Source organism: Melampsora larici-populina (assembly GCF_000204055.1).
Source record: "Melampsora larici-populina 98AG31 unplaced genomic scaffold MELLAscaffold_54, whole genome shotgun sequence".
NCBI classification, from domain to species: domain Eukaryota; kingdom Fungi; phylum Basidiomycota; class Pucciniomycetes; order Pucciniales; family Melampsoraceae; genus Melampsora; species Melampsora laricis-populina.
The window spans coordinates 362582-380755 of record NW_006768818.1 but is presented as its reverse complement, the minus strand read 5'-3'; the positions used below and the strand labels follow the sequence as shown (position 1 = coordinate 380755).

Genomic DNA, 18174 nt, shown 5'->3' with positions numbered 1-18174 from the left:
ATCCATTATGGATGAGGGTGAATCTACCTGCATTCCCTGGGCCCTACCAGAGAAACAAAATGGTTGTCAGTGATGAAAATTTAAAAGGGCCATTTAATAAAGATGTAAAAACTCACAGTAATTTCCATCAGGACACTTGCTGGAAAGGATACATACAGCCCAGCTGCTTCTATGGCCACTCATGTGTGGCAGAAGTTCTTTATATCACATTGAATTTAGCAAAAAGCAACCCAGGGAGAATGATCATCCTTTCAATTCCAAGGAAGTGCATGAGACAAGATCCACACCATAAGACTCTGGTGGAAGATTTCATTTTTGACAGGTGGTGTTTTTTGTATCAAAGAACTTAGATATATGAAGCTAGTCTCTCTTAGAATTCCTTGCCTCAATATTGAAAGCTGTCAGTGGAATGTTTTCCCTACCTTTGACTGCATCATATCGGCCTTGACATGGTTTTTGACGGTGGCCAACTGTGTATCCATCACATTGATTCTTCAGGTTAGAATACAAATCTGCAACAATACATATTTTTTTTTTGGCACCAGAGACAGAGATATACAAGAGGTTTCATTGCTTTATTCTGTTAAATGCAAAGATAATGATATTATAGAGATACACGAATGATTGTGTACTGTAAATGAACCTGTATTTCGTACAGGGAGCATAGTGTAGTGGCTATCACGCTTCATTTGCATTCATGATTCATCGCATCTTGAAGAGGTCCCGGGTTCAATCCCCGGTGCTTCCACTTTTTGGCGATTGAATAGGATGCATTTGGTTAGTCTGACCCTGGTAAGGATGGAGTAATTGATCTTCTTTGGTTATAAGAATTCTTTGAGTAAGGTGATGAAAAAAAATGTGAAGAATTATGATGAGATCTATTTTGATAGTGTTAATTGTTTTTGGTTAAGAAGATTGAAATATTGTTGATATATCTCAGACTTGGTTCTAGTGTGGCAAAAAACCAAGACCTCTCATGGCAAAGAATAAAATGTAAGAGATTTTGAAAACAGACAACACATATCATGATTGATATGATTTAATTGTATCAGTGGTGATTTGATTGATAGGCTTGGTCTTGTAAATTTGGATGGTGAAGAGATTGGAAAAGAAATGATGACTTATGTGGTAAGGGCTTGAAATTTATTTGGATTGTCAATCATTTCAGTCAAATGATTTTTCTTATACAATAGTGATTTGAGTTTTCTTGTAATAAAGAAGTATATTTGGATTAAAATGTTTGATACATAAAATGATCAGAATTGAGAGTTGTGCTTCATTGAGTTTGATTTTCTTGTTCTTCTTGGTCTGAGGAAAAACATCAAGTCTGTATTGAAAAACCAAATGGTGGTTTTTTGGTTTAACAAGTTTGTAATATACATAAGTTGAGTGTGGGTTTACTTGTAGCTCAGCCTCCCAATCAAACCAAAAACTCCATTTTTTTCTAGACAAGCCGATCTCATACTTTGTACAAGCTGATTATTTTGATTTTTAAGATCAGAATGAAAGATGAATAGGAATCAAGTTTTATGAATTTTAAGATGCTCTAATTCATTTCACTACAAAAAGAATAATGATGAATGAATCAAGTAAGATTGCAAATAAATAAATACCATGAACAAATCTTTTCATAAAGATAATACATGATCATAGATAAGTTTATTAACATCAATGATAATGTGAGAAGATTTTTGTACAACACAAACTCATGTCTTATGTAGACAAGATACACAAAGTCTGATCAAAGATTGTATATATAGAAAGAGTTAAACAGAACAAAGTGTCAAGTATTTGGCAAAAGATTTCCCACGCCCAGAGTCAAAGAACAAAGATCAAGTGATCTTCTTTCAAATTCTCCAACATTTGTATCTCAAGTTCTTGGATCCAATGACTACTACAACATAACTTCAAGTATGTATGGACCTGATCAATTCTTTGTTTTCTAGAAGTGTGTAGGAATTTGAAATAAGATTTCTCATAGTATACCCAGAGTCAAAGAATGAAGATCAAGTGATCTTCCTTCAAATTTTTTGACATTTGTGTCTCAAGTGCTCGGACCCAATTACCACTACTGCATAAGTATGTATTGGTTTGGTTAATTCTTTGTTTTTGTCAGATCTCCCTGATTAATAAGTTCTTCTTTCTTTCATGCAATCTCCCTTAATGATCACACAAAAATACACTTCTGTATTCCAAAACTGAGGGAAGATGAGCACTAAGCGTGACTTTCTGTTGATTCTCAGTTGTATGTACAGTCAGTTTCACAAAGCTTGGAAAGAATTCCGCGCCAATTTGCCCAAGTTTGGCGGGCAAAAGTTTCCAAGCTTTCTGAAATCGACTGTAAATAATTCAAGCACTGCATTACAGGTTGATAAACTAATATCACAAAGTGATCTCAAGGGTTCAAGAAAGATAAGAAAAGGCTGTGTTGAATACTTGATTTGTAGATATGTACAATAAGGATCGGATGATTAATGTGAATTGGTGTGAGTGAGAAGAATCGATAGAATTTACAAAGTGATGAATACTGAGCTGTGCAGTGTGCACAGTGACAATGCGCGAGGAGGTGGGGTAAGTTTAAATTGAGTTTTGGATCCATAATTACAAAACCTGTATTGATTGAAACCATACAGGTGCAAAATGACGTGATCCGTTCGGAACGTCGAGGAACTGCACTATTTAATTAAATCAATTGAATACAGGACTATACAGGATCAGAAATTATGTGGGGACCCCATCAAGTCCGGGGAAGTGTATCGAAATTAGAGTTTTTTTTTTTGATGTTTGCCGAAAGGCTGCGTAGCTCTTCGGCATTGGACCGACCGAATGTTATGAGGTTTTGTATGAGAATTGAAGGTCTTGTAAAGAAAGGCTTTTGGTAAGTTTTTTTCGCCTTATTTCTTTTTGAATTAAAAGAGAGTTAAGTGATGATGAGATGCACAAATTTAATTTTGTTCGTTTCGAAGGTACAGTTTGAATTGAGCAGCGAGTAGTAAAGTTGAAAAAAGCCTAGAAAGAAAGAAAGAAAGAAAGAAACAAGTTCAAGTTTTTAATCTAGAACTTAATCTTCTCCCCACCAAAACCAAAACTCACTCACACAGTCTGAGTGTCAAAATTCCCAGAGTTTGATCAAGTTTTCTCATTCCGATTTTACAACTTCTCGATCTCCGACAAAGCAAATACACCAAAACCATCTTAGCTCCCTTCCAAATCAAACCTGATTCATTTTACAATCCGAACTTTTCCGAAAGAAATCTTAAGAAATACAAACTCATCTTTTTCTGATTTGATTTGATTTGATTAGATTAGATTACAAGATTAAGAATCTTAATCTGATAAACAAATCCAGCATTTTAACTTTTTCTCTTTTTTTTTTGATTTGTTTTGATTTGAATTTACCACTATCCGCATACATTCTTAATATTTATCTGCATCTTCCATCAAAATACCCTTCTCGAGAGCTGTTTACCACTATCATCGAGTGAGTTACCGATCGGTGTAGCAGTTTATCAGACTTTACCAATCTCAAAATCAAAACATCAGCCCAATAACCCTCGCAACATCACCCTCGCCACTTCACTTCAAATATCAAATCACACTTCATCTCAATATCCGATCAAAATAAAGGAGAACATTAAACCCATTACCCTATCAACCAAACAAATCGATTGACCATGTTCGCTCAAGATCCTACTCATCATTCTCATTCTCATTCTCAACATTCTCAATCTCAACCACCCAGAAGACTTGAAGGTTTTCACGTCTCACCTACTCCTATACCAATTCATCAATCTCAATCTGAATCTCAATCTCAACCAATGTTACATCAACATCAACAACAACAACATCATAACAGTAGTAGTAGTCCATTTAATCATCTAAATGGATTCGGTTCTGATTTCGGTTCTCATACATCTGCTCGTCTGAGTGATAATGAATTATTAGAATCATTAATCGTTCAAACTTCATCTTCCTTTAATTTTGAAGATCCATTAAACACTTCATTCTCCGCTACTCCATCTAATCATGATCAATTATCAAATCAAAATACATTTCAACCACAACCACCACAACAACAACATACACCATTACGAAGTTTACCACGTCATCTAGATCAATCTACTTGTTCTCCTTCGATTTCTAATTCAGCTTTATCTCCAAATGATATTTATTCACCTACTTCTGGTTATAATTCATCTGGTCCAACTCATCATAATGATATGTTTGCTGAACACCATTATGGTAGTTTCTCATCTGCTCCAACCGAAGATTTACCACGTTCAGGTCGTACAAGTTCGATGAGTGGTAAAGCACCTGCACCTAGATCTAGATCTGCTCGTAGACCATCTGGATCATTCCCATCTAATCATCCTAACAATGGTGGATCTCGTAATTCGTTACTTTCAAGATCTTCTGCTCTAAGTATTCCGAATGTTGGAAATCTAGAATCAGAAAGACCAATAGCGATCTCAGTACCAACTTATTTAACTTCATTAAACTTAGGATCAAATCGACCAAGTAAAACTGCTTCACCTGATCCAGGTGGTTGGTCAATTTCAAATCAAATCGAAAGAAATGGAAACGGGAACGGAAATGGAAACGGATTAGGACAATATGAACCATCTGGTTTTGGTTCTTCTCCTGCTGATTCAATCTTATCTCATCAAACTCAAATCTTAGGTCCTTCAATGATGAAAGATGAAATTAGTTCTTTGATTGGTAGTCCAGTCTTTAATGGTAAATCTGGATCAGTTGAAGGTCATCAAGATTTAAATAATTTAGAATCCAAGTAAGTGATCAGTTTTTGATTTGATTTGATGATAAGGAAATGAAAGATTTCAAAAAATCATTAATCAATAATTTCTTATTGTTTTCTTTTTCGTAGTAATGTAGTTTTGAATGAGAAAAGAAGAAAAAGAAGAGAATCACATAATGCAGTTGAAAGAAGAAGAAGAGAAAATATAAATGATCGAATTTCAGATTTGTTCACACTTTTACCTCCTTGTATGATAGAAGGAGGAAATGGAACACTAGAAGAAGAAAGTAGTAATGGTAATCAAGATCAATACGGGAATTCTAATCTGACTTCTTCAAACAATCTTAATAATCCTAAACATAATAAAGGATTTATTTTGACTAAGTTGAGTTTTTGAGTTTCGATTTGATGTTTTTGGTTTTTTGGGTTATGGGTTTCTTGAGATGATTTTAAGAAAACTAATTTTCATCTTTTTCTGCTGCTTTGTTAGATCTGTGGAGTATATCAAACAACTCAAAGATATGGTCTCACAACATATTCAAGAAAACCATCAATTAAGATTAGAAATCGAATTACTTAAGAACCAAAACCAAAACCAAACTGTTAATTCAAATTCGAAACCTAATGATGTTTTTTTAGTGAATCATAATCCACAACAACAACAACAACAACAACCGCATTCATCAAACCAATGGAATCATCATAACCATCATCATCATCATCACCATCATCCTGATGAAGGGTTTATGAATCTTGAATCATAATGAGAAGAAAAAAATTATCTCTTTTTTTTACTTTTGTACATGAAGATACATAACTTTTTTTTTGGTTACTGTTTTTTGTTTTACTTTTCTTTTATATATATATATCAGAAAGAAAGAAATCCAAATGAATGGCCGGTGTACTATTAAGTTTTTTCTTTGCCGTTTTTTCTAGTTTTGTTTTCAGTTTTTTCTAGTTTTTTTAGGTTTCCTTTTTTTTAGTTTTTGTCTCTAAGTAGTAAAGTTTTCATTTTTTCAGTTTTTCTGTTTTTTTGTTTTTGATCATTTTTTTTTTTCGTTTGAAAGGGGTTAAAGAAGAGATGAAATATGTGTACATAATAATAAGAATAGCGGTGTACAAACCTACAACCCAACATGAAAACCCATGAAAAAAACCCATGAAAACCCAACTTCTTCATGGGTTTTTTTCATGGGTTTTTTCACATGGGTCGAAATCGTCTAGATCTCACCACCCGTTTGTTGAAAAAAATAGTTGTGTTCGATATATGTAGACTCAACCAACCCCACCCCTTCTTGGTCAACGCAACACACCCAAATAACACAAATCCTTACAAAATAAACATATGCTGCTTGTCTAAATACCTGATGTATGCTGATTTCAAAGTTTCCCTCTCTTCGGTTTGTTTCAACCTTTGCAATTTGAAGAATTCAAAAGTGATTGTTTTATTTCAAACGATCGCACAATGTATCGTTTTACTTCAAACAAAAACTGATCTGAATTGCCTTTCAGACCTTTGACATGAGACTTTTGAAATGAAGACATCGTTTTCAATAAAAAAACATATCGTTTCATCTCAAAAAGAAACTGTTGAAGTTGGCTTCTAAGACTTTGAGATGATACTTCTAAAGCGAAGATATTGTTTTCAGTCAAATGCAAACGAGATTGTTTTATTTCAAAAAAGCACAAGATATCGTTTTATTTCAAACAAAAAGAGATGAAACTTTCAAAACTAAAATTTCCTTGAAGTAGTGTGAGATTCAAATCAAGAAAAACCTTTATCAATACAAAAAGCGCGGTGGTTGAGCTGGATGCAAAAAAGAGAGATGTGGAGTAAAGTTAAGGCCTCAAGTGATGACAAGAGCAGCGTGTGGCCTGTGACTCAACTTTCAAGACATGTTTTAGGAGTTGGGGCGTTCAAACCTTTCCAGGGCGACCCATGAAAAAAACCCGTCAGAAAAACCCATAAAGAAGTTGGGTTTTCATGGGTTTTTTTCATGGGTTTTCATGTTGGGTTGTAGGTTTGTACACCGCTAATATAAGAATAAGAATAATAATGATTTTATATATAAATATATAAAGTTTCTTTTCTGAGCTATTTTTTTTGACATTTATTGATACATGACTTTTTTTGATTACAAAGCAACACAAGAAATGGTTTTGGATGATAGTTTTGCAAAACTTGTAAAAAAAAATAGTTGATGAACATCATTATGATTTGATTCAAAAAACTTATACAATAGTAGTACAAAAGGTACAAACCACAAATGACCAAAGAAAAAAAAGTTTGAAGCATTGATAGATTTGTTTTTATCAAACAAACAAAATAAACCAAATCTTGGATGAGAAATTGACCTTGACTGAAACAAATTTGAAAGATTTCTTTTCAATCAACCAACAAACAAAAAAAAGTTCTTTGAACCTGGATTGATGAGTGATGGTGTTCCAGAAGGAGTGGAAGCATCAAGGATTGAACTTAAGACTTCTTCAAGGTACAATGAGATATAAATGAAAGTGAAGTGCAATACATGGCCATTAACATACCACCCTGGGCAAACAGGTGATGCATCACCCGTAGTATTGCCTGGGTGCTGACCTGGGGCCAAGGGGGGGGGGGTTCAAAACCCAAGTGTCAGTGAGACACTATATACAGTGTCACTGTCACCTGTTTTCTTTGGGTGTATGCTATGCTCCCCTCTTGTAACAGAACAAGGGATGCATTCTTTTCAATTTTGTTTTGCCAATACAGTTGTTCCCTGTAACCAAATTTCAACTTCCATAAATGTCTTTTCTTTCTTCAGGAAGCTCCAACAACACTTGACGCAACCTGCTGCAAAAAAATGGGGTTTTAGCTCCCAACTGACCCACAACCGCTGTCCCTTTGAGATTATGTACATGTTGGATCAGGAAATCAGTGTGGTGGACGGGGACCACTTTCATGCCCCACAGCCACCTCTCAGAGCAGTATGCAGCGGATCATGTCAGATGGACAGACATTGAGATGGCTGCCACTATCAGACTACTATCAGACCATCATTTGACATCTCATCTATCTCTCATCACTACGCAGCCTACATGGTCACCACTTTGTCTGCAGGCACCATCACATCATATTCAAACCATTGCCAAGGAAGCCTATCAAAAACTTGATGAAAAACCTTCCAATATGTGCAAAATTGCACTTCATCTCTGGCCAAAATCTTTACCAAACCAATGCTCTTTCTTCCATGGTATCTTACTTTGAGTCAAAATCCAAACTAATGTCAGCACCCTTTTCCTTTGTTGATTTGATTGTCACAATTGTGTATCAGACATGGGTGCTTAAAACCTGCTTTGATTCAACTGACACATTGAATATTTCTTCCATACCTATTGGACCAGAATACAAGAATGGAATGATATCAAACAGGACTCTGAGATCAAAGTGATTGAATCTTTTCATGTGTTCCCAAAGCCTGAGACAGTACTCAACAGTCCATTTCAGTGAGTAATGTGTAAGTTGTAAGGATTATGAGGTGTCACAGACATTTCATAGAGTGACAGCTCTTACAGAGCTGCCGTGACAATTAGAGATTGGTAGCACACAGGAAAACTTTGTATCTCCTCTGTGTTGAATTCTACCATGTTCTCTCAGGATCTCACCTCCTAGGTGATCAACCGTCTACTGTGGTGGACCAGTCTTCAAATAGACTTAAGTTGATTAACTTTGAGCAGACACATAAGGTTCAAAAGGAATCCCTTAACTTGTATCTTCTAAGTCCTAAGAGTCCTGAACCACATGTTATGAACTGAAATGGATTGGGTATTTTTTGTGCACAAAAAGGGTGGGTTCCCAGTTGCTTGAGTACATAAGGTACAAACTACAAATTACCAAAAAGGAGGTTTCAAGCATCAATAAATAATGTGGTTTATCAATCAAACAAAGAAACAAAATCTCAATTAGAAATTGGATTTTTAACTGGAAGAAATGCAAAAGCTTTCTTTTTCATCAAAGGAAAAAGCTCTTGGTCCCGGAAATGACAAGTTTCAAGGGAATCAAAAGAAATGGAAGCACCGGGGATTGAACCCGGGACCTCTTCAAGATGCGAGGAAACATGAATGCAAATGAAGCGTGATAGCGACTACACTATGCTCCCTTGTGCTGCTTCGTGCCTCCCGAAGATTCACTACCAATAAGTGGTGTCATAATTGAACTCTCTGGTATGTATATACTGCTTATTCAGGCTTCCCTGTTAGAAATCTAGTTAAGGTATTTTGAAAACTGATTGTGGGGTAAAATTGAGTATTCCAGGGTATACAGGAGCATGCTAGGGATATTTTCAAGTCTATTTGGTACAGTCAATCTCACAAAGCTTGACAAGAATTCCAAGCCAAATCACTTGGATTTTGCTGGCAAACCTCAGTTAACCTCTTTGGGATCTACTGCATGTTAAATCAGGCTGTCTTGACCTTTATGTATCTTCAGTGAAAATGTTTGGTGGATTGGAATGGAACTCAGAGTTTGAATCAAATTTGTTCCTATTTAACCCAAAGAAAAAATGGCTATCATGGACTTTGGAATCCCAAAGCTGAAAGTTTGGACTCTGGTTACATTTATGCTGTGCTGTCAATGGTTGGAAACAAACTCATGGTTTGATTGTCAGATTGTCAGCAGATTGTCATTTTTTTATTGTTAATGTGACATCCTACTCGCTAGTCTAAGTGAAATATTCATGACACGCCTGTATAATCAATGTACCACAATAGCATCACTTCGCGGAAAAGTAGGAACCTCAAAACTGCAACCAGAATATTTCAAAGTTGTTACCCCTCAGCACTTTCCTTGCTATACACCTCCTGTTATATATCATGTCAGATATAGGCTTCTGATTTGGTAACTTTGAGTTACATTATATCGGGTGATTGAATCCCTTGTCTTTGAAAAGTGTTGACATCCAAAAAATCGAGTCTTTCTTCTCATCTGATAGATAGGGGAAGGCGTGAGGATACTGTTAAACAAACCCTCATCAAATTTGGTCTTTTAATAGATGTCAAATCTTCTCTTGTATGACAGATCAATTCATCATTTAGCAATGGGGTTGGGTTGAAATTGTATTGTTCAATGCTGCTACAATCAAGTCGCATTTTATTCATTTCTTACATTGCAGTGGTGACGAGAATCAATGAAAAGAGAGTATTTAAACATGTAGTTGTGATAGCTTCATGAGAATTGAGAAATGAGAAATGAGAAATGTTAGTGTCGAAATTTGAAAAAAAGATACAAATCTAAGGTTTTGAAAAGACTTACAAATATGTCATGTTGATTCATCTACTATTTACATTTTTCGCTGTGTTTGCTTGCAACAATCATCAAGGAGACGAGATCCCACTGTAGAAGAGTATTGATTAAATTTCATATCTCATACAATCAATTCGACAAAACCTAAGAAGAACTTACAGATGGGAGTCCTAAGTTAGGTTCAGAATTGATAGGATAATTTTATGAGATGTAGAGTGACCAACCTGAGATCCGCATCAGAAATGTTAGAATGATTCGGTGAGTCTAACCTCTCCAACAAGTGAATTCCTGGGAGCTGATGCTGTACGCTTGTAACCATAATGAATTGGGCCCGACTTGCCGTTGTTAGTGATGCTCCAATGATCTTTTTGAAACACATATTGCATCTTGTCTGTTCCTGTGTAGCTTGCTGGATCACAGCTAGCGGCGTTCTAAACGTAAAATTTGAGAACATATCAATCATCGGCACTGGAGTTCTGATGAATAGTTAAACTTACTGTGGTGATGGTTGTTACAAGCTCACTAACATCATCCCCCGCACCTCTGATATCGATTGCACCTGGCGTTTTAGATGTGACAGTCGTGAGATAAGGAGCGGTGGCATTATTGATCGTACCGGACTCCCAACGAATGTTTTTGGGAAAGGTGTATAGGGCGGTAAGAGTGTTGATGGTGAGATCTCTTTGAACGAGATTGACCTGCTGACGTGCATCTACTTTTGAGAAAGAGGCACAAGCAGCTTGGATGGCGAAAATAGCAAGGGTGTATTGCAACATGTTGGTTAACGTAGTGATTGGTACGTGTTTTGAAGAGTGTGATGATTTGAGATTCAAGAGTTGCGGAAAAGGTGATGAAGGTAGGCGTGACCAACTGGCAGTAAGACCAAGGTATTTATATCAAATTCCAGACTAATTTACCATTATCTTTTCCTCTATGCGAGAGGTGATAGGGCGCGAGCCACCCTATGATCAGTTTACCCTTGTGAGTGCTTACTGAGTTACGCACAGTAGTAATGGCCAAGGAGGGTCGCACATGCTGTATGGGGACACATTCATCCATTACATGAATGAGGTTTCCGTGATAGAGAATAACATTTCGAGGGTTCAACTTCAATTGCGGTATGCTACCACGTGCTCCCGACGCATGGAGCTCCTGATGAGGAGAGAAGATGGAGAATCTGATAGTTAAATTTGAGTTGAGTTGGCATGTCGGTGTAAGAGCATCCACAGTGGTGGGCTCCAAAAGGACTCAGGAATGTGCCTAGAGAGGTATCTGATGTAAATTCCGACGTTTTGTTGGCGGGTTTTGAGGGCACTAAACGACACATTCACAGCACCTACAGTAGTGCAAAATGTGCGTGACATCAAAGGCTTTCGTTTAAGCTAGCTTTCAACCTCATAGCACAAATACTTCCTGAGATAATGGGATGTAACGGTCAAAAAGAGCCTTAAAATCGAACGTCGGAATCAGGCCTTGGAGGCACGAAAAAAAATTGCGCCAATCGATTTTGCGCGAAAGTGAGGGGAGTTGAGGGGCTGGGAGTAGGCTCATTTGATAGCCCTAGTCCATGCGCATCTTTTGAAGTGCTCTGGACCTTGAGACAAGGAGTGGTGTGTTGTGTAGAGCCCAAAAACTGAAAAACAGGTTTCATCAGATACCTCTGTAGGCGCATTCCTGGGTCCTGCTCCAAATCGGGGCTCCAAATCGAGCGAATTCAAATTTGGTGGGGCCCCAAATCAATCCGGATGCAGTCGTTCGGACTTCAAAAGTGTAGATTCTATGTGTTTACACACACTTTGAGATCGGTACGCGTGGGCTTACATGTGTGAGGTATGGGATTGAACAAGTGCGGGAATTTGGAGCCCGGCTTTTTGTTGCCAAATATGTAGCCCAAAGCTCGAAATTTGAAGCCGGCTACAAAAAAATTTGGCGATGGGGACTGCCATTGCACCAAAAAATTGGGGCTCAGTCACCAAATTTGGCGATAGCCCCGATTTGGAGCCCACCACTGTGGATGCTCTAAAGGAAACTCAACCAAATGTTATGAACCTCCGTCATCTTCTTCAGCAGTCGTGCTGGATTAACCTTGCTCACAAATCATTTCTCAGTATGCTTGGGTACAACTCATCTTCTGCTGTTGAACTGCAGTTCCTCATGATTCTTGAATCCATCCCTTTCTTCACCTGCCCCTCTCAGCCCTGGAAGTCTATCTACAGTCATCCTCATTCTTGAGGGATTTATACCTGAAGGAATTTTCCTTGTTGAAGAAAGGGTCTAATATTTAACATAAACTGTTACAAATGAACAAAGCAAGACCCCGTTCACCTTCGAAGAGAAACTCATCTTTTGACAAGTACGCTCAGGAAATATTACACCTGATGGACAAACAAGCATTTCTCAAAGATACTCTGACCTGATTGAACACACTGCTCAATGTAGGTTTTGAAATCCTCACCATCGCCGTCAGCCCATGCCTTCACGTTGGCAAGCTTAGTGGAAAGGAAGAGAATGGATAGAATACACTCCAAAGCAGTCAGCATGTCTTAATTCGACAACCAAGTTGATTTATATCTTTACCTGAGCATGATGGATCCAAGTGGATATCTCAAGATAGTGAGGCTTGTTCCAGATATAAAGTGCGGTAGCAAAAAGCCATTTGTGTCACGTGCGATGACTCATTGCTGCTTCATCAAGTTGGTCAGCATGTAAACTACTTGAAGGTTTACTGGATGCCTTACATCAGTCTCTTATCACAGTAAAAATTCCGTTACATCAAGCTTTATGCTTCTGTTGGATGCATCAGAACTTATCTCTTTGTATCTCCTTTACAATGTAATAGGTTTTGTACATGTAAGAGGACATTCATTAAATACTTTCAATAAGCTCGAGAGAAGGATATGGCTTCATATGATAAAGAAATGCTAAAAAATAAGACAAGAAATGATGTGAAAATTGTGCAATATCAATCAGATTTATAAGTTCCATATGGTTTTTGGGGAAACATTTTCCTCTGGCTACGAAGGGAAGAACAAGATGTTATAAGATTTGATCAACATGGTAGCTTACACAAGATACCAATGCTGAAGTTTGATTAATTTAAGAAGAGTCTGTTTTATCACACTTAACACAGTTCCTCATTAGGGGGTTTCAAGTTAGATTTTTTTGTGTGTTTTTACGCTACAACAACTTGCCCGTTGTTTTAAAATAAGGGGGCTCAAGTTGAAATATTTACGGCCCTTTCTTCAAAAATTGGGGAAAGTTTTTTACGGTACCGTGCTGTAAAAACTTCTCCCAATTCATAAAAAAGGACCAATTTTTTTTTTGGATCTCCTTCTGAGCAGTAAATTTACGCAAATTTGCTGCTTAAAAAAATTTGGGATGTTGTATAACATTTCCCAATAGGGGGTTTCAAGTCAATAAATTTACGGTATTTTACAGTCCAACAAGTTGTCCGATGTTGCAAAATATACCGTAAATTTAAAAAAATTGGGACACCTTTTTAGGTGTCCCGAATGGTGTTGACCGTATATTTGCAGAAAAAAAACCCACTGTAAAATCTAAAAAACTTGTCCGTTTTTTAAAAAGTTTCACAAAAAAATTCTGACTTGAAACCCCCTAATTTCATAAAATTTTGCGTAAATTTTATGAAATTGGGAAAAGTTTTTTACGATAAAAGTAGTAAAAAAATTTGACTGAAGCCCCCCTAATATGCGTAAATTTTTTACAGCGGGACACCTTTTTAGGTGTCCCGAATTAAAAATACATGGTTTACGAAGATTTTTCTTACAAACAAGTAGTCCGAATTTATAAAAATTACGCAAAAGAAAATTGAACTTGAAACCCCCTATTATGAGGAGCAAGGGAATTTGATGAGTTTGCGGCTTCATACTCTCCTGATAGAAATGTTGGTGAGTTTGTCTGCATCAGGATGAAAAATGTCATCCATGCTGTACAAAGGTAATCTTATTACGTTCACAAACAATAAACATTATCCCATACACCCAAGAATCAAAGGGTACTGAATCAGTACACTTATAATATCTCTAAACACGGTCCGAACGATTACCAACCATCCTTACGTTATGTAGGTCAAATTTAACAAAGAGTATTGATAGCGTTAAGAAAGGTATTGTAGAAGAGTTGTGGAGAAAACCTGACCAAGAAGATTGCTCAACAAGTCAAAACTGAGCAAGCTACTCAAAGGGCTTCTAAGATTGTTAGTTACATAATTGATTTATCTGAAGGGTAAAGACTCAACAGCCAGTTTGAGAATGAATGATTTTTTGGAAAAGTGCATCATGGTGTGAAAGCGGGTATTTGTTTTGATCAAGTTTTGTTTCTCTGATGATTTTGAGAATACGGAGGGCAAATACAAGCCCTGTAAAAACAATTTTTGATTGGTTTTGACCCTTTTGAATCACCGTGGCAATGCAAATTTTCAAAAGCTATAGGTTTTCACAAAGTATGGGCTAGCAAGATTTTCTGTAATAACCCATACAAGTGGATTTGTGGGTTATTGCAGAGATTCAAGACTAAGTTGAGACATGATTGTGGAGCACTTTCATTACATATTCAAGATGATTTAGAAAGGAAAGACAAAAGGGTAGGCTGTATTAGTGTTTTGGAGTGTGCTGCACTAAAGGCCCACACATCATCAATGAATTTCTCTTCAGCTTCAGAGAGGGCCTTCCCTTCACTGATCATCAGCTGGCATAGAGAGATTGTGCACTGAACATCCTCAATTTTCAATCTAGCAAATTCTTCTTCAATCTTTGAGACAGAAAAAGTTGATAAGTCATTAGGAAGAATTTTTTGGTAGAAGAAATTGTATTGAGCTTTGATGATTTGTGTGGAATGGATCATGGATTAAAATGGCTACAAATAGCTTTGCAGACGTGCCTCAAGATTCTCCTGTGTGATAAATATCTGATATTTTTCCTGGGGGGAACTATGGCTTTTTTTGTCTCTAGTTTTCAATAAAAATGTATGGGTTAAGGGAAATGGTAGAGTCATGGGTTTCTGAACCATTTCCCTCCCCTATAAAAATATGGAGCCAAAAATATATGGGCTAAGGTAGAGCATGGGTTGTTGGGTGTATGGGTCATTTCAGAGGCAACTGTATACAGTCAAGTGCGGGAATGAAGTTAAGTGTGAATTTGACTGGATGTTTTGAAATCAGTTTCAGGAGGACCCTGGCTTTCTGCTATAGATGCGTCTGATCTAAAATCCGACGATTGTTTTAAATGTTTATAGGGTGTGGACGCATCACACTACGCTTTTACAACAGCTACAGTGGTGCAAACGATGCGTATAGACAAGGGCTTTCGAATGGACTAACTTTTAACCCTTTAACACTACTAGTTCATGAGATATTCCAATGTAACAGCGAAAATTCAATGGTTGGGTTTTGGCCTCAGAGGTCAAGAAAAATTTTGTGCCTTTGCATTTTACACCGCAGTGAGGCACGTGGCAGAGCCACGACTGGGCTCATCCAATAGCCCCAGTCCATGCGCATCTTTTGAAGTGCTTTGGAGCCTGAAGGTGTGACTGGTGTGTAGTGTAGAGCCCAAAAACCAAAAATTGGGTCAGATCAGACGCATCCATAGGCAAAAGCCAGGGTCCTGTTTCAGGTGCAACAGTTGGGGCCAGTCATGCTACTCATGGTGGCCCTGAGGCCTGGATTGCATTTTCTTGATCCCAATGTGTGGGACACAAGAAAAATTGAGAAGAACTACTGAAAGGGCAATTACACTTGGTGCTGAGCTACTCCACTGGAGTTCTCCCCTACTCTGTTGTTGAGAGAAAGTGATAACCAAAACATGAAAGAAAAAAATTGAACCACATAAAACTTAATACCTTGTTTATCAAAATGGTGGTGGGCGGGAAAACAAAAAACTAAGGATCCGTTCGGATTGTTTTTGCATATTATGTGCCCTGAAATCAAAATTTTGTTTTGCCCCTATATGAAGGGGCAGATAGAGATAGTTGTAATTTGGATATTGAGATTACCGAACAGATATCCAAAAGAGGTCAACAGACGTCTATTGACTTCCGTTGATGATATTTCTGTTTGGTAATGGTAATAACCACATACAATCTGAGCAATTGTTCCCCCAATAAAATCAAAAACAGTCATTAAAGACCAGCTTCATCTGTCTCGTTCACCTACAACGAGCTTCATAGCCATCGACTTGCAATGTCCTCGCACCGCAGGAATTCAATTCCAATTGAGCACTGTCCTCAATCCATTTCTAAAACCCTCATGGTTCATGACCGCTCCCAAAATCAAAGATCATCTTGATCTAATGGGATGGCTGATTGGATTAAGGATGTGATCAAATAAAAAAGTAAGGATCCCACTATTTAGCGCCCCCTTGGCAGATATCCGGTGCCCCTTGGGTTTTGATCAATACCCGCGCGGCCCGTCAAAACCCAAATATTTTAAGCGTAAGCCGGACCTCTGGGGCGCCTTGAGGGCTCCTTAAGCGGGCACAACTTCACAGATGAGCCCTGTTTTTACCTTTTTGATGCCCTTCCATCACCTCGATGGGGCAACAACTGGCAACAAAGATCATTAAAACCAACAAAAGGGCTCCTAAGTTGTTTTGCGCCCGGACCGGCCCCATGACTACACAGACATTGGCCCCTCAAGCCATGGAAGCATACCGCAGAGCGTACCCTTACACATGTAGTAGGCCCCCCTCTCCGCTCTCCCCTATCTCAAACTTGTTTCCTTCCTACCCATCTTTGAACAATCCCTTCATCGCTCTCAGATTGCTCTCATGCCTCCCGATTCTCCGTCTCTTACCCGCAATACTCGATTCAACCCAAAAAAAGCACGACCGGATGCTTTGAGCACGCGAACAAACACGATGACTACCGATTTCAACGGATCTTGATCATATTACTTCTGTCAAAGCTGGGACCATTAACTGGAATAGTTTGGATGAAACATATCATGATTATCATTCTTCTACTCAATGAACAATATTTAAAAGACAATCTGGAAAAGATCTGGGCATTTGGACCTAGACGAATTGGACCGAATGTGTCATCAGATCAATTACCTTGTTCAAATCAATTGTAAGTGTGTTTTTCAATACGATTTGAATTTGGTGTATAACAAGTTTACTAAGGTGTGCGTTTTTGTTTAGAAATAAAACACTGAACTAAACAAAAACCAGATTCATCACTCGTATCAGAATCATCATCTCTATCAACGGACACAGATCAAGATGATGAATCCAGTTCAGCTAGTATAGATGTACGTGATATTGATGAATTGATTGAAACTGCATTTCAATTAACCACACTCAAAGGACTACTATGTGCAGAACCATTATCAGGGATGAGTTTTTCAATTCAAAATTTATAACTTGATCTTACTAAAACTTCCGTAGAATCAAGTAAGTTGTTCTATTAATTCAAAAGATAGAGATCAAAGTGGTTCTTGAAGTTTGATTTTTGTATTTTTTTCAGTTCGATCTAGATGGTCACAAAGTATATGCAGTCGTATCTGGAAGAAAAGGAGCCATAATTTCAGAAGACATTGAGTATGGAACAACATTTTATAGTCCAAAAGCTAAATTACCAATAATTGAATCATTTGGATTTGATGATGAATTAATGTCAAATGAAACGAGTTCAGGCGGACTGAATGTCTACGCCAAAGATGGGATGTACCTGGACAGAACAGGTAGTTTGAGTTCTATGTGAACTCGTAAGGTAGGAAAGAAGGGCGGAAGGTTCGACGCCTCACCTGGACAGAACAGGTAGTTTGAGTTCTATGTGAACTCGTAAGGTAGGAAAGAAGGGCGGAAGGTTCGACGCCTCACCTGCGAATAGCAGGATGAAAAGAAAGTGGTAGGAAGATCTCGAGCTTCAGTTTCCACACGGTCGTAATTCATTCACACACATCAAGCAAAAATAAAGAAAGAAAAAGACTAGTTTAAGATAGACAAGAGAAATGAGTAATCACCTGGACAGAACAGGTAGTTTGAGTTCTATGTGAACTCGTAAGGTAGGAAAGAAGGGCGGAAGGTTCGACGCCTCACCTGCGAATAGCAGGATGAAAAGAAAGTGGTAGGAAGACTATCGTAGAGAATGAGTAACGCGCCAGAGTAAGACACACACATTAGTA

The 18174-nt window shown here is 37.7% G+C and overlaps 2 protein-coding genes across 2 annotated transcripts; one reads left to right on the top strand and one right to left on the bottom strand.

The window, feature by feature from the left end:
- Nucleotides 1-3674: 3674 nt before the first annotated feature.
- On the top strand, nt 3675-4793 carry MELLADRAFT_67514 (uncharacterized protein; the record flags this gene model as incomplete). The annotated part of the gene is made up of 1 exon (XM_007415860.1): nt 3675-4793. One exon carries the CDS (start codon nt 3675-3677, stop codon nt 4791-4793), a length of 1119 nt encoding a protein of 372 aa, XP_007415922.1.
- A 5486-nt stretch (nt 4794-10279) lies between these two features.
- On the bottom strand, nt 10280-10810 carry MELLADRAFT_92969 (uncharacterized protein; the record flags this gene model as incomplete). Its single annotated transcript, XM_007415813.1, has 2 exons — nt 10280-10465; nt 10532-10810. 2 exons carry the CDS (start codon nt 10808-10810, stop codon nt 10280-10282), a joined length of 465 nt encoding a protein of 154 aa, XP_007415875.1.
- Nucleotides 10811-18174: the final 7364 nt, after the last annotated feature.